Consider the following 23330-nt stretch of genomic DNA (forward strand, 5'->3'; position numbering starts at 1 on the left):
GTCTTTTTCTCAATCAATCAATTATCCCGACCCTCAGTATTTCATGGTGGAGAACAGTAATCGAAAGGCGAGTTGCCGTAAAACTTCGCCCTGGCATGCAGGAAAATTAATTTTGGAAGACCCCAAAGGCAGAAGCATGAGAGAGCCCAGTCATTGACCTCTGTGACTATCATGCACTGGTATTCTGGATGTATGATAGAGATGATCGCACTTTTCGCGTAATCACAGTGTATACATCAATAAACATTTTCCGGACATCGATCTTGGGATATTCTGCTGTACGATAGAAGATTCGCTTAACTTTTGGGCTAAAATAAGGCCCGGCCATTCGTTCTCAACTGTGCGTCTTTGCCTTGTTTTGATACTTCCAGTCAATCCAGCCTGTCAAATTTATTTAGGATTCAATACCACGGTGTAGATGACGAGATGGGGATCCTCCTTCTATCACAATGATCAAATATCTATATTGCTAAAGGATGCCAGGACTTTTTATAAGCCCTGTGTTAAATAGTGCTAACGATTCTTCAAAGGCTTCTCAGAATCACATTGTTAAAAAAATAAAGCACATCATTATTCGCAGCTGGTACCCGTGTCCATGTTCCGTATAGCCTGCAGACACTCCACTTTTGGCACAAAGAATTAGAAATGGTGCTACTCATACCTCTATTTCAAATAACTTTACTGAAAGTGCATTAACAAGGTCATGCATTTCGATTCAGCATTCTTTGTATTTCGTTCTCGTATTTTTGAGAGCGTAATGAAACTCTGAGCCAGGTGAAGACCTCTTTCTCATGCTAGCTTGTTTTGATTACACAAAGTGCGCAGGATGATTAGAGCGCATAGGTCCAGTTTTTTGATATGTCGTGTCTGTTGTACTCACTCGGTCAGTCAATCACTTATCAAGGTGAGGTAGTACAAGAATGAGTCGAGCCATTCCCAGGTCAGTACAGAGCCTTGGGCATTCATTCACTTCTCAAACCACATGTTAAAGGCTTTCAAAGAGCCAGGGCCCAGGAAGGCCTTGGTTCAAAAAAGAAGATTCAAGATTTATTAAGTTTTATGTTACTTTGCTACAGATCTAATGTCTATCTTTTCTGCCTCCAGATTCCCTCAGCCATCTAGGCTCTCCACGATTGGGACACTGGACAATGTATCTCTTCAAAAGAGAAACAGATGTCTGCCATCACGAATCTTCACTTGAGCTTTGAATGCCAACGGCTTCTTTAATAAGCCTTCTACAGTACTAGTCAACTGCTATCAGCCGAAATTCATTTTCACATCAAAAATCGATATTTTGCTATATTTTTAAAATTAAAAATCTTTATAATCTATAAATCGAATTATTTCAAAATCTATTTTTGTAAAGTTTTTGTTAGAATCAATGCAAGGTGATAACTAGTATAAAATATAAATATAGAATTAGAATAAGACTTTTCATTAATTCCTTTAAAACCTTTTTTCTGAAGCTATATATATAAAAACTCTTTACTTCTGAACTAATAATTGGTCTGATATCGATTTTATATTATATTAATACTTGTAATAAAGTCCTTCTCCTTAGACTTTTATTCTTGAAAGCTTTAAAGCTATTTGATAGTTTGCTTTGTATTCTTCAAAAGCTTTTGAAAGCTATTCGATAGTTAATCGTTATTATATTGAATTCTTTTTTTAAATCTTATTAACTTTTATAGCAACAAACTAGTTGTAATACTTATATTCTCATTTTATGAGGTTCAGTTCTTTTATAACTTTAAAAAAGCTATATTGTAATACAAAAATACTAAGAATTAATCTAATTTATATAATTCAATTTATATTTAAAGCTTAAAAACCTTAAAAACCTTAAAAAACTCAAAAAATTCGAAAAAGAAGTTGATTTGCTTTTAATAGAATAATAATTCGTATTCAACAATTAAATGATTTATATTTGATAAAGTTTTACCTTTTCCTTTTTCAGCTTTCATTCTCAAAAGTATAATATATAAAATTAGAATTCGATAACAATTTACTAACAAATAGTATTCCATTTCCTGAAAATCCTGAAAATCCTAAAAAATAACAGAACTCTATAAGCTAGTTAAACTAATATTCTTAAAATCTGAAAATCCTAAAACTCTTTAAAAACAATAAAATTCTGCTAGCTTTCCAACAAATCCTTGAAAATATATAAAACTTATAAAATTAGAAATAAACAGTATTTTTGATACTATATAATATTCAAAATCCTAAAAATAATAAAAATCCGGAATATCTAGAAAAGATCTGATATCTTGAAAATCCTAAAAAAACTTGAAAATCCCGAAATCCTGAAAGAAATCTGAAAGATCCGAAAATCCTAAAAGAGATTTGAAGATTTGAAAAATCCGGAAAAAGTCTGAAAATCCTGAAAATAGTAAAACTTTATAAGCTTTTTACTGGTTTTTGAAATCTAAAAGAATTCTAAATTTATTAATTTTATTAGTTTATATTAAACTTTTAAAATTCTAAAAAATCTGAAAATGATAAAGCTTTTTCAATTTTTGAAATTTAAAAGACATCAAAAATATTGTTTTTGTATTTGTCTTTTTAAAATAAACAATTCTAGCAAAACTATTTCGTTTTAAACTAAATACAAGTTATCTGATAGAATTTCAACTGTTTGTAATCAACCTCTACTAATGAATTCGAAATTCACAAAACCCAAAATAACCTATTTACATCTACCATTAGGTAAACGATTCCAGCAAAACACTATTTTGTTTTTAGTTAAAATACAAGCTATTCAATATAATATCGACCATTTGCAACCAGCTTCAATTAGTAAATTGATTACGGAATAGCTAGCTAAGCTTTTCCCTAATGCTTATGTAAGAGCTCTATTTTCTTGATAGGAATCTAAATAGCTAATTAGGCCCTTCCCTTTTGTAGAACGTTATATTGGGGGTTTATCGTTTTGGAATAGGAATCTTATAAAACCAGCTTTTATTAGTGAACTGATTACAGAATAGCTAGCTAGACTTTTCCCTAGTGCTATATAGAGATCCTATCTTCAACAAGAATCTTATAAAATAGTGGAACTTTAATAGCTTTTTATCGAATCTCTAGGATCTAAAAGAAATCAGGAAAATCCTGAAAACCCTGAAAGTCCTAAATCATTTTGAAAAATACTTGAAGCAATCATCGCCTCCGATAATATAATAATATAAAATGAATGCATCACTGGTATCTCATGGGTGTGATATAAGATAGGGTTTGCGATTGCTTTGCGAAAAAGATTCTCTTTTTTTTTTATTCAATTATTTGTTTTAAAAGGATATCGATATTGTATCACAACAATATCCTATAGGCCTTCTAAAGAATTCATATTATAAAAACATTTCTTTCTTAGCTTTCTTTCAATTCGATTTTAATGAGATAGGGATTATAATAATGAATAATATCGATTGTATACCGATAGTATATTGTAAGTGTATTGTAAGTATATTATAGTTTAATTGAAATCTGAAGCTTTCGAAGTTTTAAAGTTATTTTCAAAAACTAGTCAACGACTTGCTTTAAAAAAATTGAATGAAAAGAATTATTAGAATCAATGCAAGATAATGATTAATATAAAATATAGGTGTAAAATTAGAATAAGATTTTTTATTAATTTCTTTGAAACCTTTTTTCTAAAGTTATATATATAAAAACTCTTCGCTTCCGGACTAATAGTTGGCCTGATATCGATTCCATATCGTATCAATACCCGTAATAGTTTTTATAATAATAATTGATATTTTTGATATTTCAATATTCTCAGAAATTTATATTATAAAAATTTATAGAATTAAATCAAATTATTAAAAAAGTTATTTGATTTTCGCTTATTTTATTAATAAATTTAATAATTTTGAAAATATTTCAATTTTCAATTTATATAATATAATTAAAAGAAATCCAAAAAATAAGTAATCTCATTTTTATAATATAATTAAAAGAAATCCAAAAAATAAGTAATCTCATTTTTATTAAATTTCAATTGAAAATGAATTAATAAATAATAAAAAATATTATATTATATTAATAACAATAAAAGGATTTAGAATTATAAATAATAAGTTTTAATATGAAAATATGTTTTAGCTGATAGCAGTTGGCACTTACTGTAGTAATCTGATTAGACACGAACGAATACACTTCAAGATTATTATAGCAGACTTACTTCTTTGATCTTTCATATCAAGTGGGACCTGATCAATAGCTGCTATGTCAAAGCCCCATAAGATTCTTGCAATGGATATGTATAAAGAAGAGTCCGCAACATGTGAACCGGGACAAAACCGATGTCCAAACCCGAATTCAAAATGATCACGATCCATAAAGTCTGAATTCCTTGCCGAGGCAGCAGCATCTTGTCTATCCTCCAGAAACCTAAGTGGGTTAAATGCATTCGGATTGTTGTACCGTACTGGGCTCCTACTTAGTGATGGGGTGTTTGGTAGAAGGATAGCTCCCTCGGGAATGAAATAATCTCCGTACATAATATCTTCTGTCGCTGCATGTGGAATTCCTAATGCGACACCACTAGTTAATTTGATCCTATTTAACAGGGATATAGAAGATATCCTACCACAGATAGATATCGGAGACCAGCGATGCAGTTCTTTTATCAAGGCCCCGATGTAAGGTAAATTTGATCTATCCGCCCAATCTGGAAGCCTAGAAGGACCGACAACGTGCTCGATCTCTATTTCATAATTAGACATAATGCTATACGTGCTTAGGCGGGGGGTTAGATCAAGTAAGTCAACTTGCCTTTTTGAGCTCTGCAAAGGACCTCAGGATGCAAAACCATCACTTTAAAGAATGTTTGAAGTACTGCGCTAGTTGTATCAGAGGCCGCACCTAGAGCCATTGCCAATATCGTTATAACCGACTCATCACCAAGATTTTCTTTTGCTTTTGACTAGAGGTTGTTAGCAATGTGTCCATTGTCTTTGGCATGTACGTCAAGATATGAAAGGAACATACATGTAATAGCTTCTCAGCAAAGCATTCATTTTGAGGCTCATTGCGAGACATGTTCGCCATTGTTTTCTCTATTTGATGTACATGTATTTTTCTCTCTTGAGCTTTGAGCTTATTCACAAGGTATCGCCAAGGTTGCATCCAGTGTGGAAGTCTTAGCAAGAATGGAAATAAGTCGCAGATAAGAGCTCCTGGAAGAAAGTCTGAGGTTGAAGTTATGAGCAAAATCAAAACAGCGGAGAGCGGAATTATGTAGTATTTGAATATGCTCACAGAAGTATAATGTCTCCCAGAGTCTATATATTCTCTTAATATGATTATCCATGGTGCCATCTAGCCTCTCGTTGTAAATAGCTCCGTATATAACATTGATTGAAAACTTATCACATTCAAATAGAAAGTTGTCTGGGTCTGTTACCAACTTCTGAAGAAGAAAGAAAGACTCTTCCTCCTGGTGCTTTTGGAATATCTGTAAGTGCTGTTTCCCTAGAAATTTGTCATAGATTTGTCGAAGTTTGCGGAAAGTTTCTCCCTCTGACTCGAGCACCACCCTGAAAGGCATGATCTTGTGACGAAAATTATTGTGCATCGGCCTAGATGACGTGGAGGCTGCTTTCTGTTTTTTAAGCCAGTCAACACAAGCAGAATGCAATAAGTCCTTCATGTAAACTTACCCTCTGCAACAAACAATGGGCAGCTTGCGGAGTATTGATCATAATGACAGGACAAGAGCCTAGCCACAGAGTTGCAAGGTCTCCATAGCGCCGAGCCAAATCGTTGCATATCTTTGCAGGTGCAGCGTTTATTCTATACATGCTGAAGAGGGTTCCGAAATAAGGTAGGCGGCGTGGCCCTGGGGGAAGTTGAGGATGCAGTGTATGTCCGTGCCGCATCCAACGAATTATAAAGTAACAAATGATGACGACGACAGATGTCAAGTATAACCAGCCCAAATGGAATCATTTCTTGGAGTGGTTGCCATATTCGGAATTTCTTTTAAGGTAACGGCAACTAAATATCGATGAAAAAGACTTGTGCTAACAATTTAGATCTTCTGGTGGTTGAAATGGAGAAACCCCAGGCTCAAGGGAAGTCAGGTCCTTAAGAGGTAGATTTGAACGGCCATGATGAAGGGGGACTGACTCAAAAAGAAGATTTGGTATGCTAATGAGTCGCCAAGAAAGAAACGGAGGTGATGATTTGAGTGGCAATATCATGGTAATAAGTACATTCATGAGTAGTGAAATCTATATATCCGTGAGCAACTTCTTTTGTGACTGACGAATGATTTGACTCGAAAATCAAGTAAAAAAGCAAAAACTTGGAGGCTGCAGAGCTCTATGACTGTTCATCTTCACCTAATAACTGGTGGACTATTCATGGTCGTTTTTTTTCGCTTAGGGATGGTCAAAGGATGTAGGATATATCCAGATTTTGCAACTCAGAATTTCAAGAGATAGAAACTGAGCATAGGTAGAAATCAAGTGGTGGAATATCCATGAAGAATAGCAAAGGATAGAATCACTAAATAATGGTGTCGGTCGGAAACGCAATGAACAATGTAAAATAACAAACATGATCAATCCCGTGCTTATGATTTGTAGATATGACAGTCATCACATTTGCGATTCATGTTCGAGTCATTTCCTCTGATTTTTCCTGGTCAAAATCTTCCACCTTTCAAGGGCTCGAGGTTTCCGAGGTTTGGCTTTGAGATCTGGTTCTTCGAAATCAATCTTCGAACACTGAAATTAGTATCGAGTTTTGACTTGATATCAGCACTCAAGACGAATTGACAATGGGATTCAGATTTTGGGGCTTCATTAACGGAAGTCATCACAGCACTTCAGGGGAATATCAATCCCGAGACAGTTGGCCAGCTTTTTCCTATGATCGCAACTGAAAAAAACTCCACTTAATCTCGTCAAGAGACTATGAGTGTGAAATTCCACGTGATCGTAGTTGAAATACTGCTAAGTTCAAAAATCCGCAGAGAAACTGAGAAATGCTAAATTTCCATAGGGAGTGTCGCTGATCGAAATGGAAATTGACTACAAAGTATCCGGTTCTCGCAAAATGAGCAAGATCCTTCTCCTGTCTACCAGCATTGAGCTCGTACAAAGTCCTTGCAGACACATCAATATGCGCCTCACTCTCCGCCGCGTCTATTGTTGGATCTCGATACAGAGTCTGTGCAATTGCAGCTACAACTGATAAAAATGATGGATCAGGCAGATTCGGAGAACATGCAGAATGTCAGTTGTTATGCGTGAATATACAATACTGATATTGGATGTTGAAGTTTAATATCGAATCTATTTGGGTGCTTGAAATATGTATTCAGAGAGAGGGATGATATGTATCTCAGAATGAGAGAGATCACTATTCTCGTACAAGAATTTGAGGGGGCGACCGGCTCTCCTGCTGCATGGTACGTCTAGATATGAAAGCTCTTTAGTTAGTTCTTTGTAGGACATCCTCACTCTCTCCATCACGATCTCTTCCATTTCTCTAACTTACCGACATACAGTACTAGTCAACTGCTATCTGCCGAAATCCATTTTCACACCAAAAATCGGCTTTTTACTATATTTTCAAATATAAAAATTTTGATTATTTATAATTCAAATTATCTAAAAATTTATTTTTAGAAAGTTTTTATAACCGATATCCCTACATCTTGCACAACCCTGTATCTTGCACACTTTTATTTCTTTTTACATCAATATTCTAAATTCAATTTATAATCAACCAATCATTGAATTCTTTCAAAATTTATTAAATAAATAGAATAATATATACTCTCTACTAAAAATCAATTAAAATATTAAATATATCAACATATAAATCTAAATCTTAATTTTAAAAATCATTACATAAAATTCTTTATATCGATTTATTTAATATTACAAATAAAAAAGAATATTTATTTCTTTAAAAAATATAAATTCTAATATATTGTAATATATAATTAAGAAAAGTAGTTTTTTTTATTAAAAATTCGAAATTATACCAATATATAATTCGAATTTTTTGAATTAATTTTTTTTATAATAGAAATCAATTATAAATCAATGATTTTATAATATTTTTAGAAGATTTTAATTATGTTTTGATATTTATATAATAACTTTGATTAAAAAGTATAAATAGTTATTTTTTATATTATAATTATATATATAATTATTTATAAGAAAAATACTAATAAATAAAATATAAGATAATATAATATTTAAATGATATTTTTGAAATTTTTATTCTTTGATATAATTTTCTAGATAGACAATCATTATTTATATTAACATTCAATAAAATAACTTATGATATTAATTTATAATCGAATTTAATATTCAAAATTACTAGAAATATTATAGAGTTTAAAGATTTTTTTTAATAATAAATTCTTTTAAAAATTGGAAAAGTATTTATTAAATTTTTTGAACAACTTTATTAAATTATTTTACTCAAATACTTTAATGAATATATTTATTTTATATTATTTTTTCTCTTTATTAATTTTTCATCAAATTAGATATTATTTCTAATTAAAACTTTATTATTATATAATTTTATTATTATTATATTATATACTTTCTATTATATAAATATTTCAGTTTATAAATAAAATTCAAATAATTATTTTCAATTATTAAATTTTATTAAAATATATAGCGATATTTTAAGAACAATTTTTCAATTACTTTTATCTTTTAAAAAATTATATATATTTTTCAAAACTTTTATAAAACTTGAATTTCAATATTTTTTGAAATTTTAAACTTTATCTCGATAACATTAATATAAAATAATTTAATAAATTATTCCAAAATCTTATAAACAAGTTCTAATATAAACTTTTCTTGAATTATCAGTATTTAAAATTGATATTGTTTTAAATCAATCAATATTTTATTTGATATTTTGAATCTTTCAAAACCCCACCATTATATAAATGTAATTTCAAAGTTCTTATGAAATAATTTCGAAATAATTATAATGATATTTCGATTTATAATCCATTTTTGTTTTGATAAATAAAAGTGTGCAAGATACAGGGTTGTGCAAGATGTAGGGATATCGGTTAATAATAATTGATATTTTCAAAATTTTAAATCTCTTGAAAATTTATATTGTGGAAATTTATATAATTAAATCAAAATATTAAAAAAGTTGCTTGATTTTCGTTTATTTTATTAGTAAATTTTATTATTTTAAAATACTTTATTTCCTATTTATATAATCCAATCAATTAAAATCCTAAAAATAATTCGTTTTATTTTTATTATATTTTTATTTAAAATAAATCAATCAACATTAAAAAAATTATAAAGTGTTTGGCTGATAGTACCTAGTTAGCACTAACTGTACACCTAGGCACTTCATTCACATCGCCAAATTCGCATTCTCGGATGATTTAATCCCTAATACACTGAACTCAGCATTCATTTGCGATCCTGTACCTCGTGAAGGTTCAAAATTTGGAGATAGTCGACATAGTTTCGAGCCGCCTAGTATTAATGATTGCCATCAGATAAATAGCACGTCATGACATGAACTGTCATAAATTCTAAACACCTATTGACATTACTTGATTTCGAGAAGAATTAAACACTTGAACCTATTGGTTGCAAAAAGATCATGAGGGTTCTACGTGAGTAAAATGAAATATTGCAGGGGTCCTTAAGTGGTGAGGATCGGACGAGATAGAGATATAAGATTCCTATATGAGCGATTGAGGCACCTCAATTTTGGGAATATCGAGGAATACAATAACCAAAAGAGAACATGTAATCGGGGGTTCATATTATTCACCCCCTTATCTACAATAAGGAGACCTCAGCAATTCGTCAATTTTTCAGCAATTCGTCAAGTTTTTTTTTTAGTATAAAACCTCCCCAATAAATAAGATCAATTTTTTCTAACTTTTTATCTACAAAAAATAAAGATATTCTAAAATATACAAAATAATCAATAATTCAATCTAATTAGAAATATCTATTTGTATTATTAAAAGAATCAAAACTATAAGAATTATTATCAAAAATTACGAATTGCTAAAAAGTTGACGAATTGCTAAGGCCCTCTCATTAGTACAATAAGGGGTGAAAAGGATCGTAACCCCCGATTATAAATAATGATCTGAGATTAATGGAAAATAATAGAAAATTTAAATCATCCGTGCTTTAATGAGTTCCGAATACATATTTCTTTCACATCCTTCGACGTCAAAAATTAAACCATCCGAGTCTCAATACGCGAGTCTGATTCTCCTCATAAGGTAGAAGAGTCGGATATCTAGAATTTCCTATATATCAAGACTCATTAATATACTAACATTTCCCTAGAGTTATTCCTATCTCTATTTAAATTTCTCACTTCAAGAATTTAACTATTAATTATAATCTTTGAATATAATCAACTTATATTTTCAGATATGAATTATTGTTGAATTTAGTTTTAATTATGACTATACAGATGATTAGAATCATTCATATTACATGATTACAACAACTCATTCATAGAGCAGTTTTTTCTTTCCAGTCAGTTCTCTTTTCATTATGGGTACTACGAATTTACCTCTTAAGGACTCGAAGTTCCCCCAGTTGTGGACTTTCTTCTTTTCCACTGCCAAATTTCACAACCATTTATCGAGATCCACACTGGAATTCGAAAATACAATAAAAAAGCAAAGGCAAAAATGGAAAACAATAACTCAACTCTCAGCAGCATGTTTACATTTAGTGACTGCACAGCTGCTATTGGACGTCAGTACAGCAGGCTATGTGGATCGAGCCGAAGTTACACAGATGATCTAGAATCTTCTGGTAGAAGTCCAGATAGGCGTAGATCCTCCCCTCCTCCTACATCTCGTCATGATACTCGCGGTCCGGATTCTCGCGGTCCGAGTATTCGCCATCCGCATCCTCCTGTCTCTTCTCAAGCCCAACCTTATCATCGCCCATACCCAGACGGAGGAAGCAGAACTGAGAATAGAACTGCTCATCATTCTATGCAACTTTCACGTTACCAACAAGACACTCATCAACCAATGAAATATCCCATACCATCACCGAGTACTCATCGCACCAGTGCGAATCCTCGGGGGTTCGCTACGTCTAGTCGTCTCAGCAGCTCATCGAGTCAAATACCCCGTAGACCAAACTCTTCTCAACCCCGCGTGTTAACTAGCAAGATTCATAGTCATGGCACGCAAGATACAGGAGCTAGGTATGAAGAGCTTCTATAAGATCGTTCTTTTCATGGGTTTCCCAATTTGGTGACTTGAATCACTGACTTTTCGATGTGCAGATTGAACCTTACGACTCTAGGACCGAATAGCTATGCGCATGTCTCTCCTGATGTATCGACAAGACCTGGAACTGCTGGAAGTGTAGCAAATTATCAGCCGGATAGCTCGCGTTATGGGAAGGAACATGTGTGAATGTAGAAGTTTGCTTGGAAATTTGGGAAGTGGTGGCTTTCTTTTTGAGTGGTGGCTAATGAATTAGTTATTCATAATGGTGTCTTTCTACACGGAGAATATTTAAAATCGGAAGGGAAAAGCTTGGAAGAGTTTGATGGGAAATAAAAGGTCAAAATGATATGAAGTATGAAGATAAAAGTAATCTGGGTGGTTATGAATTGGGATTTGCAGACCGATGAATAGAAATAAAAAGTACAGTTCAAAACTTTCACAGAATCATATCGAGGAATGCAAATGAGCATTGAGTAATTCTCTACGAGAGAATTGAATACTATAGTTATGATTATTGTTGATTTAAGAGTCAGAAGATATGAATCCTCGAAATTTGAAAGTCGATTTTCGAGTCATCCTCATCACATCTCCATATAGTTTACCTCTCAAACATTCAACTTCCTCGGAGAATTTAAAATTTGTTCTTCTCAACTACTATACTTTTTAGTCAAGCAGTTACACTTCAATACACATCTAAAATCAATCACAAATGTGGGATACATTGCGACAAATAGTGCGGAGCACGCCAAGAGATTCGAGGCACAGAGGTCGACGCTATGAGGAGGTTGGGAGAGAGACTGTAGGAGATACAAGGGGAGCCATAGGAGAGACTAGGGGTAGATCTACGGAAAGGGCGAGGGGAGAGGCTAGGAGAGAGACTGTAGGAGATTCAAGGGGAGCTATAGGAGAGACCAGGGGTGGAACTACGGGAAGGGCGAGAAGAGAGGCTTTGCGACCGAATATGGAGCAAGCAAGCCGTGTAGGACACATCGGACAGTACGAATATCGATACCGAGGACCAGCTCCTTCGAATTCTCATACTCAACCAATCTCTTCTTCCGATAGCAGCTGGAATACTCTCAGGCCCCGTCATTCTTTACATCAAGTTCTTCCTACTCCTACTCCTTCTTACTCGCCTCCCCCTCCCTCTTACTCGCCCCCCCCCTCCCTCTTACACGCCTTCTCCAACTTACGATACACCCTACGAGGCTTCCTCTCATCTTTTTGAGCATGGTCGCAGATCTTCATCTTCAAGGTCTGGGAGTGATTCATTAGTCTCCCGCAATCAGCACAACACTGCGATAGTAAGCCATGCAGTCGCAATTTTGAGACAACAAACTGCAGCAAGTAGATCATCTGGGAGCTATCCCCCTTCCTATAGATCAGCTGTTGATACAAATTCTGGCTTCTATACATCAAGAGAAGCCCTTCTTTCTCCTCGTACATCCCACGAAGGAAGGCCTCGTTCTTTTCGTGCATCGGCAGGAAGACAAAGTTATCCTTATTATTATAGATCACCGGAGAGACCTCGTACTTCCTCTTCAAGAGATAGTGAAAGTGTCTATTCGTCCTATTGATGTAATTAGTGATATCTAAAATTCTAAGTATGAAATTCTTTTTTGTCTTTAGAATTCTAAGTCGTCTCCCTACGCTTTTCTATTCTATCCACTGTTGCCACTAACACTTGAACCCAGATCCAACAACATTGATGCACAGAATGATCTATATGCATCTGCCACAGATCTATCAATTCACAGACACGATTGAAGTCATAGTCAGTGTTTGGAGAGTTTTTAGTAGCTCTCACGAGGTGGAAAGTGAAACGGGTAGGGATAGATAATTAGCATATAATGTAATCAAGAAGATTTAGAGATGGATAGAATACTCAACTTTTAATGGCATGACTTTACAAGAATACTCACATTTACTGGGAAAGTAAATGAGCAACTGAAAATATTAAATGTGACTGGTTGCGTTTCTATGACTTTCAGATACGACAATAATTGTTTATGAATCTTCAAACTTTGAAATTCGAAACTGGATTTCGAGTCAATTTACTCACCATGTCTGCCCAAAATTTACCTCTCAAGAACTCGAGTCCCCCAAGCTTTGAACCTTCTCTTCCTCAACTACTTTCTATTAGAACCCAAATCCTACTTCTGTTTACGATAACCCCAAAATGTTTCACAGGATTAAGAACTCATTCCGAAACCGCGCTTCAGGAAGGCAACAGTCTGAAGATGATGGCGTGCCGCTTCTTACAATGTCTGAACAGCTTAGAGCCGCAGTCCAAATTGCACACCAACCTAATTGGAACGCTTCACCTAGACGCCAAAACGATAGAGATTCTCGCAACCTTCCATCAGTACAAGAAATCAGAGTCCCGCAGACACCTCAACATGCTCCCTTGTCTCCTCATCATTCATCTCGTGGTAGTCAACATAACAGGTCTCGTTCTATTCAGAGCAATGAGAATGGTCGTCCATCTATGTGCGAACGGGCCGAAAGTGTTGTATCAAGATCTAGTAGTCATCATACTACATCAACAAATATGAATCCCAGAGTGGTGGTTCCACAAAGTAGATCATCTAGAAGTGAGCTTCGTCTCTCCTCTGCATCAAGGGACAAGCCCCGTTCTTCCATTCTAAGATCTTTCTTTATCGAACGGCCAAGTAACAAGTAAGTAAATTCTCTACACGATTGAACACCTTCCTTAGCCCCTTTTCATTTTAACTCTAATATTTGTCAAGATATCTCTACATGACTATGTTACTAACTCTCAAATCCAGGTCCCGCTAATGTTCACCTCAAACTCTTGAGAGGGAGGTACCCCGGTATCAACGTTACCATGAGCAAAGCGGATCAAGATGTGATGGTGATTGCGCCATCTAATACAAAGGACCAGGTTATTTAGTTAAACCGATGGAGTATCTTAGTAGAAACTCTCGTCGGTTAAGATAGGGTTAGGAAATCAAAGGACGGAGGTATACAATGTGGGATTTACAATTGTGGGCTTTGAAGATGGAGGGATAGAATAATCAGGAATAATGAAACGCGTGACTTTAAACTACTGATCTTAATTGAAAAGTACGTGAGCCATTGAGAATAAATGTGACTGTTTGTACATTATGACAGTCATTTAATATGAATCATTGTCTTCGATATTCGAGTCAAACCTCCTTAACCGGTTTTGCTTACAATCCTTCGCCTTTTAAGGACTCGCGTTTCCCGGGCTTTGAGTTTTGGCTTGATTCTTTACACTCAAGATACCTTTCTTCGAACACTAGATTCTCGATCAACTCTCGATATTGAAACTCAATAAAGTTTAACCATGGGACTTCACAAAATTCTCACATTTCTCACTCCAGGAGATGCTCGGTCCCGAGTTCCACCCCCACAACGTGAAGATAACAATAGAGAAAGGAGCCAGCGTGCTTCTACTTTCAGTCTTCCGCCCTATGAAGCTGCTCCTCCTTCTTACGAATCCCTTTGTACTGCATCTGCGAAATTTGAGGGTGCTGTATCAAAGTCTGATAGTCATCGTGCTTTACCGAGACCGAATTCTGAAGGTTTAGTTGCACATAGCGGGTCATCTAACAGGCCGCAATCTTCTCGCTCATTAAAAAAGGAGAGACCTCATTCTTCTTATGCACCAAAAGTCGACCGTCGATTTTCCCAGGCATCATTCGAGGAGAGTCGCCATTCCTCTGGAGGTGAACCTGATCTTTCCCTTGAACCGACCAAGGATAGGCGACGCTCTACCACGGGAATCAGGTATGAATATTCTACAAAATGGGCCTTCAATATATCTCAAACCCCCTATCAGCCGTCAGCATATCTATTAAAAGTACTAACCTCCAGGCGCAGATCCGAAGGTAATCATCAACGCCAATTTCATCATAAGTCTGCAAATGTCTCTAACCAACCACCGAGTACTTTTCAACGCCAGGAAACTAGCGCTTCACATAAAGCCGGAAGCTCTGAGCAAGCTCGGGTCACTACTGGCTTTGCAACTTTTGATGAATGGTACAGCACTCGCTCAAAATAACTGCATGCGCTTATGTTTTGCAGCTGGCTTGCGAAAAAGTATCACAGGATTGGTAGTTGAAAGGGTCATTAGGAAAATTGTCTTCTATGGAAATCCGTAAAGACCATGGTAGTAATGGGAAATAAGATGATATGTAACATGGAATCTACGACTTACAGGTTCTGAAATATAAAGATGAGAACTAGCTCATGTTCAAAGGAAGGCATACATAGTAGAATAAAAATAGCATGGTGTTTTATGATGACATTGTAAAGATCACATGAGAATCAATAAGTGAATTTTTTTGATGCAGAGTCACACGGGAACTGGAAGAGTTATGACACGACATGAGCATTCGATATGCGTTCTTGCAATCAAATCTCTCATTCTGAATATTAGTTAATTCGTTGAGCCTCGTTGGAGCCATTTCCTCTCAATAGGTATATTTAGATTTGTTGACATCAAGGCTTGAACTATCTTGACCTTAACTTTGCTCTTTTTGAATTCACTCAGGTTTCATCAACTCACATCTTGATATTCGATACAAATCGATTGTGGAGTCGACGAAATTTATAAACAAAGTTAGATACAAGAGACCAACAAAAGATCCGCACTCGTAAATGGGAGAAGTATCAAATGAATCAAACGGGATCCCGCGTCAAGAACACAGTAACTCCTCGATGGTTGAACTTCGTGAATCATATGCACCGAAAGGAACGAATCATCAGTTCGGGCTGACACATACATTTGTATTTCGAAGAAACATTCGAAATGTATCAGTCATTTCCAAACTCTAGTGCTACAGCGGATTCACGATTGAAATTATCTTTTCTTGCACACGAATTTACCTCTTAAGGCCTCAAAATCTCCCAAATTTAACTTTCTGTTCTTTCCAAATACCAAAGTCTTTTCAAAACATCAACTTTGATGCCAAGCATAAAGTTTTCCATCAATATTAATATCAAACCCAAAATTTCGGGACAAAACAGTGGAGATCTAGACTGGGCCACTCCAAGTGTTGCTCAAAGATGGGTAAAGAAGATCTCATCTCTTGAAACTCATCGCCCTCGCGAAAGTGGCACTTCATCTCGATCGCCAACGGGTGAGAATCTAACACCTACTCGTTCTGGCACAGAACAAAAAGCACACCACTCAGGCGCACAGCCGAGAACGAACGAAGTTCCCGATGAGGATTCCATAATGATAGATGCACCCAGTGTATCATCTGGCAATGAAAGAGAGCGTTTTTTTGATGATCCCACAAGAAACAACGGCCCTTTCGCCCGGGGTCAGATTAACAAGTACGAAGACTCTCTTTTTCACCCCTATCTCTTAATCTTGTACTTTATAACATCACTAACCTAAACCAAAGTGCTGTCTATGGTGGCATACCCCAAAAAAGAACCCTGTTTCCGACTGATCCTGCACCAGAAAGACTTTCGGGTAGAAGATCTGCAGAGAATGACAGAATTGATACATTTGGTTATCCCGTTGGCTCTGAGAATGCACGTCCCCCGAATCATAGAAGGCGTTTTAGAAGCAGACGGACTACTCGAGAAGAACACGTTGGTGAGGGTGGATCTGTTCGGGGAGGTGCACCTGTACGTAGCGACGAGCCTGCTCGTGGAGGTTCACATAATTCTGAATTCTTTACCCCCGGCGGAACCTCGCAATCTCGAGGAAGTTAATTACCCTTGGGAGAAGGGACGGTTTGTGAGAGGGTATCAGAGAACTGGCGGTTCGCTTCCTTTGGATGAAGAAGATTACGGATTACGGGGTAGGGAAATAAAGGAGAGGCAATAAGAGATGTATGATATGATCTTGGAGGACTATTGAAGTTAAGAATAGGAGAACCGGGAACTTAGTGATAATAAATTAAATGCATGGCTTTTTAAAATTCACTGGAAAAAATAGAAATTATGGGTGCTGCTGATTTTTGAGTACATCTTCCTTTCAGACCCTTGGACCTCAAGTGTCACTTAATCCAAGTCTCGATATTCGAGCCCTGCGAGGTAAAGGAGTCAAGTATCTGGCATTTTGCTTCGAGAATTTGGCTACCAACTGAGGAATGAAAGAGGAGTTTGTTACGGCTTTGTTACACGTTGAACGTTGTAAACATGACATAGGTGGATCTTGGCTTCATCAAATTCGAATAATACTAGGAGAGCTCACACGCCGTGCTATATCGATACGAACCTCACACTGGCATAGAAGTTGGAAAGTGGAATTGTTTATCAACACACGACAGACAAAACAAGCTAGAGCCTCTTTCCTAAAGCCCCTTCCAATATTCCATCGCCTTGCTCGTGATTGCTCGGTCCTCATCATATGTCAATTTCTCAAGCACCTTCGCCTCCTCAACCCAAACCGTATCAAAATCCTCGTCCTCCATCTGTGTATCATGTATCTTCGGCGCCGTGGAGTCTGCCTGTGCCAAGTACCAGAAAATGATCTTTAACTTTCCGTCTGTGGTGCGCTGAGTTACCGCGAATGGCTCAGTTGATTGTCCGACGTCGCCGGTTTTTTCGACAGGATCCGTCGTTGCAAGCGTGGGAAATGAATGAGGTAGCAGCTGGCACTGAAAGCCGGTTTCTTCGAATGTCTCACGCACGGCCGTCGTCTCGAGCCCTTCGCCGATGTCCTTGCGACCTTTGGGGATCATGTATTCACCATTTTTGCGCCATAATATGATGAGGACTTTTCGGGCTTGTAGATCGAGCGTAACGGTACCGCAGCTGATGGCAAACTTATCAGAGAAGTGCATGGATCGAGGATTGGCCATATTGTCAAGCTGCTGTTGCTGTTACTGTTACCTTCGCCGTAACTGGAGTCCGTAATGGGAGATGTTATTTCTGCGTTGCCGTATAGAATTCCAATTGATTAGGACATACAGATACGCTAAAACCGATTTGGCCTAATACAGTGTTACCCGTGACTTACCCCATATCCCGTGAATTAAGATGCTTTGTACCGGTAGTGTGCGCATGTGCATACGCCCACAATAATCCCTCGAGCAAGATGGAACAGTTCTAATAGTAGAAGAAATAGATAGAAAACATCCGGCTGTAATCTTTGAATATGATCAACTCCCAACTTTTGTAACTCCTCATCAACCTCGAAATCAAAAACATGATCGAACTAACAGTATCGAAGGGTATGCAGAAGCTTCGGCCAAAAAGAAAAATCCGCCTTGAGTCATCAAATATGAGTCCTCAATATTCCTTGCGATCCAAATTATTCATTACGAGGTATGACTGGGAATCATAGATATGACTCGAGCATAATTCAACGACTCATTTCACCATTCTCTTGGATCGTGTATTGGATTTCCCACATTTGAGCTTTTAATTTTGACCTCTTTCAACCACCACATCACACTTCCCCTCAACTTAAAGATTCAAGCCAACATCAACATCAACATCAATATCAATATCAAAATGTCGAGACAAAGTCGCGCAAGCTATAACAGTAGACCCGCCTCTTCGTATCAATCTGTGAGCCAACAATCAACTATTTCGTATTCTCCGCCGTCAAATGCAGAATCGGTCGCTGCAACTTCAGATTTATATCCATCACGCTACGATTATGGAAGAGTAAGAGAATCGAGAAATGTTCTCGGAAAGTACCTTACTTCCAGAGGACGACAGGCAAGAAGAGAAACCAAGGAGTCTGCAAACTCTCGCAAAGAAAGAGAACGAATTCGTGCTGAAGATCACAGAAAGGAACTCGTGGGTAGATATAGATACGAGGAGGCGAGACGTAGAGAAATATCGGAAAGAAAATCAGGAGAGGAAGACGAAGTACAAGAGGAAAGGAGAGTACTAGCGATAGAAGGAAATGGTGGGTGGTATCAACATGATCGGGAACGAGAAGAAGAAAGAAAACCACGAAGACCACACAGAGAAATATCCAGAACAAGAGCAGCATCACCACCACCACCGAGACAAAGATTACAAAAGAGAAACCGAGAGGAAGAAAGGGTACGACAGCGAAACAATTTGAAACGAGAGAACCTCAGACAGGAGGGAGAAACATTGCGCGAGAATTACAGGTATCGAGAAGGAGAAGGACTAGGAGAGGAAAATCAACCCTTTCGTTTGATTAGTGCCTGGGAACGTGGCTTTGATGTTCAAAGAGAAGATACCCGGAGATGGGTATTAGAATCTACGTATCAGTCAAAAGATTATCCTGTTGTACCTCTTCGTGATCGGAAAGGAAGTAGTCCTCCAATACCGTTACTGCGAAACAGGCCTTCTGGGCCTCAGCTTCATCGACTTGCTCCATCCTCTGTATCCTCTCAATCCTCCCGACCACCTCGGTCTTCTGGGCCTCAGCTTCATCGACCTGCTCCATCCTCTGTATCCTCTCTATCCTCTCAATCCTCCCAACGACCTCGGTCTCCCCGATTTCCTCAACCCCATCCGACTCCTCAATCTACTCAGTCCCTCCCTCTTCCTGATCGTCATCGCCGCCCTGCTCCATCTCGTCGTCGCCACCCTGCTCCATCTTCGCCTTATGACACCAATACTCTACCAAGAACCAAAATTGAACACAATTCACCACCACCATCATTACCACCACCATCACCACCATCGTCATCACCATCATTTCCACCACCTCGCAAATCTCACCATCGCCATCGCCATCTCCGTCACCGCAATCCTAATCCACCTGAGCGTCGCTCTTCAAGCCGCGGTCGAAGCCATCCTCCAGCCTCAACGCATGCTTTAACAATAGAAAACATAGCACGACACACTGGAAACAGGCACTCATCCATAAACAATAACCCTGCTGCAACAAAACACTCTCGATCTAAACACAATGAAAACAAGAACCCATCCATAAACAACACACCCATAAACAACACACCAACCGCAAAAGAACGCTCCAACTTCAAAGACAGAGCCAAAAATATTTTTTCGAGAAGCTCTCGAATCAGAGCATCTGGAAAGGCTCGAGTCAAGGATTGTGTTCGAGTAGGGGCCGTTGTTGGAAAAGCTGGAGCCGATGCCGGAAGATTGCTTTGCAAAGCAGCGGCAGGTGTCGCTGACGCTCTTGAAGACTAAGTGTATGTATGTACCGGTATTTCCTTTACTTATTCATGTCATTACTCTTTATCCTTTCCTTTTTCAAACCGAGCAAATTCAAAAACATACGCGGATCGCTTGACCCCGAATGCAGACCTATCAGTACTATTACTACGTCAAGACTGATATAGTATTACATATAATCGTCACAACCATGAAGATCTATACGTACTGGGTATGTATCTGATTATGTCTGGCAGTATTGGGGTGTTAATGATGGATGGATATTAAGCTGGGCTCGTGTTTTTACATTACAAACGGATAAACTTAACAAAGTATCACTGAATACTACTTCAATGATTTTACCAATGTGCGTCGCGTTATTGTGTATCTGCCTTACCTATGTCTTCATTCTGAAGAGTGATAATCGGACTACACTGATAGTCGATTATCACCGATCTGTTATAGGAAAACTGCGTGTATCTTTTCTCAAACTCTCACATTCTTTCTTCCTCCCCCGACCACTCCACTCCCCCATAACTTTGTCATAACCATTCACCTCCTCCATACCCCCATCAGCCAATATCAACTATCAACTATCAACCATCAACTCCCCCTCCCTCTACCCCTCCATCAAAAGTGGAGAACCATACCACACCACACCAAGCATACCTACACACCCTCCCACCCTCCTCCCCACATAACCCAACGCCACCCCTCAGACATGCAACAAAATCCACACTCAAGCAGCACTAACCATAGCAACCATGCTATCCCAATCCACAAGACCAATCCAGCTAGCACCACCAATTCGAGATCTGCAGTAAAATTCGCAATAAAACCCTCGTGAGAAGATCAGTTGCATAAATGGCAACTGCATTATACCATTCACCACCTGGGGTTCATAGCACGAAGTGACCCATCACTACTTGTGTCGAGATATGAAGCAGAATCCCTCCTCGAGGAATTTGATATGAATAGAGCAAAAAAGACAAAGCAAAGAGATAGTATCTAGGTTCGCGCGCGGAATACATTTTATGATCAACCATCATCAGCATCCCCAATAGTAACTCACAATGAGTCCAATTTTAATCCTGATATCCCATCAACATCATGAAAACGCGACAACAAATGAACGAAGTGAACATAAACCTCTCATCTATTCTCGCGTCGTCTCTTCTCGCCACAGTGGCACCAACCAAGCACACATTAATTTCCCTCGAGAGTCAAGACTCCAGCCCCTATAAGAAAACAGAAAATCGCCACCGGAACGACCGAAACACCACGACGTGCAACAAAAACATTCCCAACCTCTCCCAAATCGCATCTCCCATCTCTTACCAATCAACACCCAGACCATTCTTCATTTCCTAGGTATCCAATGTATGAAGTATCATTACCAGATTTCTGCAGCAACAACAACAACCACGAAATAGCCTGAACACCCCCGGCACCGCGCTTACTAACCCCGCGCGCACCCACCAATCACACTCCTCTCACCAACTATCGGCGTGTCCGAAAGTGGAAATGAGACAGGTTGGTCGGACGTCTTGTGCTGTACGAGGCAGATCTTCATGTTCTTCCAGAGTCAGAGTCAGAGCCAGCTATATCGTAAATCTATTGAATCAATCAATCTATTGAATCGATAAATCGATAAATAAATCAATAACCGAATATTCCATCCTCGAGACATTACATCCACCGAGTAATCTCGACTCGTAAACTCAATATGAACCACTTACCAATGAGCGTTCCTGAAACTCTTCGTGGCGTGTCTGGTCGGGCATACCGAGACTTGTAGATATGCAACAAACTCTCTCTCTACCTAGTATTTCTCTGACGAAACCAAACCACGAGGTTGTAATGAGTACCTATGTATGTATCTTAGCTGTTACATAATACGATGCACTATATCCAACTCAACACACCACCTCACCTATTCGAGACTTCTCTAGCTTTCCAAAAGGTAAACTAATAATCTAACCCACACATTCTCCATTCTGCATACCCAAATTCCAAATGCAACGGAGATACCGAGAATTGTAGATATGCAACAAGAGCTCTATTACATTCTCAATTTCTCCATTTCTCCATCCCAAACCCAATATCTAACACACTTACACACCTAGTACTCACATCCCATCAACCAACCACCACGTTTCACAACTCCCCTTTCAGCATCTTAAACGAATTTCGTCTCAGACCTACAGTACAGTACTTACAAACAAACGTACGTACGTACGTATACGGACAGACCGAGAGATGTAGATGTGCAACAAAATCTACATTTTCTGTTTTGTGAGGGCTAGATTGTGATTGTTCGAGATAATTCTATAATTGTATCCTATGCATCTTCCTACCCACATAATCCCTTCTCCGCTTCTCAGTCTCTTAATTCTAGAGTCTAGAGTCTAGTCTAATACATCCATCCATATCCATAGCCAATCCCGATTCTCAAACAACCTAAACGGCCATACCGAGAGATGTAGATATGCAACAAACTCACGAATTCCCCTCTATTCCCCATCGAGACATCCAGACATCTTGAGACTCTCTTAGCCAGAAACCATCACAATCCAACCCACTCACGAGTTTCCCAGCTTTCCTTCTTCCAGCCTGTTCATTCTACTTTGATTTCGCATATCAAACATCCTGATACGTGTAGATGGAAATACGAGATCTGTCGATATGCAACAAACTCTCTCTCTCTCTCCCTCTCAAACCTCCTCCTCTCCAACCGACTCTAACCTTAAATTCTAGCTTCGTTTTATCTCACACATTCTGCGTAGAAACGGGGGAATACGAGATCTGTAAGATATGAACAAATCCTCTCACTTGCTTGTGGTCTTTCTCATTTTCCATGGACTATTCGTGGGTTGAAGCATATCATACTCGACTCCACTACTAGGTGGCTACACTAACTTATAAGGAAAAACCAGCACAGCAAAACTCGTCGAGATCGAAAAAATCTGGGGAAAAAAATATATGAGAAATTGAATGGTTAAAATCATGAGGGACTGGGGAGAAATCGTAG

The 23330-nt window shown here is 37.6% G+C and overlaps 8 protein-coding genes across 8 annotated transcripts; 6 read left to right on the forward strand and 2 right to left on the reverse strand.

The window, feature by feature from the left end:
• Window positions 1-4097: 4097 nt before the first annotated feature.
• On the reverse strand, window positions 4098-5049 carry EAE98_008469 (uncharacterized protein; the record flags this gene model as incomplete). The annotated part of the gene is made up of 4 exons (XM_038956092.1): window positions 4098-4117; window positions 4181-4705; window positions 4864-4924; window positions 4990-5049. The coding sequence occupies 4 exons, from the start codon at window positions 5047-5049 to the stop codon at window positions 4098-4100; spliced, it is 666 nt and encodes a 221-aa protein (XP_038807551.1).
• A 5635-nt stretch (window positions 5050-10684) lies between these two features.
• On the forward strand, window positions 10685-11428 carry EAE98_008470 (uncharacterized protein; the record flags this gene model as incomplete). Its single annotated transcript, XM_038956093.1, has 2 exons — window positions 10685-11214; window positions 11296-11428. 2 exons carry the CDS (start codon window positions 10685-10687, stop codon window positions 11426-11428), a joined length of 663 nt encoding a protein of 220 aa, XP_038807552.1.
• Window positions 11429-11951: 523 nt separating this feature from the next.
• Window positions 11952-12470, forward strand: EAE98_008471 (uncharacterized protein; the record flags this gene model as incomplete). The annotated part of the gene is made up of 1 exon (XM_038956094.1): window positions 11952-12470. The coding sequence occupies one exon, from the start codon at window positions 11952-11954 to the stop codon at window positions 12468-12470; it is 519 nt and encodes a 172-aa protein (XP_038807553.1).
• Window positions 12471-13421: 951 nt separating this feature from the next.
• EAE98_008472 (uncharacterized protein) lies at window positions 13422-14156 on the forward strand (the record flags this gene model as incomplete). The annotated part of the gene is made up of 2 exons (XM_038956095.1): window positions 13422-13921; window positions 14063-14156. The coding sequence occupies 2 exons, from the start codon at window positions 13422-13424 to the stop codon at window positions 14154-14156; spliced, it is 594 nt and encodes a 197-aa protein (XP_038807554.1).
• A 417-nt stretch (window positions 14157-14573) lies between these two features.
• Window positions 14574-15290, forward strand: EAE98_008473 (uncharacterized protein; the record flags this gene model as incomplete). The annotated part of the gene is made up of 2 exons (XM_038956096.1): window positions 14574-15016; window positions 15104-15290. The coding sequence occupies 2 exons, from the start codon at window positions 14574-14576 to the stop codon at window positions 15288-15290; spliced, it is 630 nt and encodes a 209-aa protein (XP_038807555.1).
• Window positions 15291-16196: 906 nt separating this feature from the next.
• Window positions 16197-16957, forward strand: EAE98_008474 (uncharacterized protein; the record flags this gene model as incomplete). Its single annotated transcript, XM_038956097.1, has 2 exons — window positions 16197-16570; window positions 16642-16957. The coding sequence occupies 2 exons, from the start codon at window positions 16197-16199 to the stop codon at window positions 16955-16957; spliced, it is 690 nt and encodes a 229-aa protein (XP_038807556.1).
• Window positions 16958-17541: 584 nt separating this feature from the next.
• On the reverse strand, window positions 17542-18051 carry EAE98_008475 (uncharacterized protein; the record flags this gene model as incomplete). Its single annotated transcript, XM_038956098.1, has 1 exon — window positions 17542-18051. One exon carries the CDS (start codon window positions 18049-18051, stop codon window positions 17542-17544), a length of 510 nt encoding a protein of 169 aa, XP_038807557.1.
• Window positions 18052-18706: 655 nt separating this feature from the next.
• EAE98_008476 (uncharacterized protein) lies at window positions 18707-20335 on the forward strand (the record flags this gene model as incomplete). Its single annotated transcript, XM_038956099.1, has 1 exon — window positions 18707-20335. One exon carries the CDS (start codon window positions 18707-18709, stop codon window positions 20333-20335), a length of 1629 nt encoding a protein of 542 aa, XP_038807558.1.
• Window positions 20336-23330: the final 2995 nt, after the last annotated feature.

The sequence above is a fragment of the Botrytis deweyae genome (genome assembly GCF_014898535.1).
Source record: "Botrytis deweyae strain B1 chromosome Unknown BDEW_022, whole genome shotgun sequence".
Lineage (NCBI taxonomy): Eukaryota > Fungi > Ascomycota > Leotiomycetes > Helotiales > Sclerotiniaceae > Botrytis > Botrytis deweyae.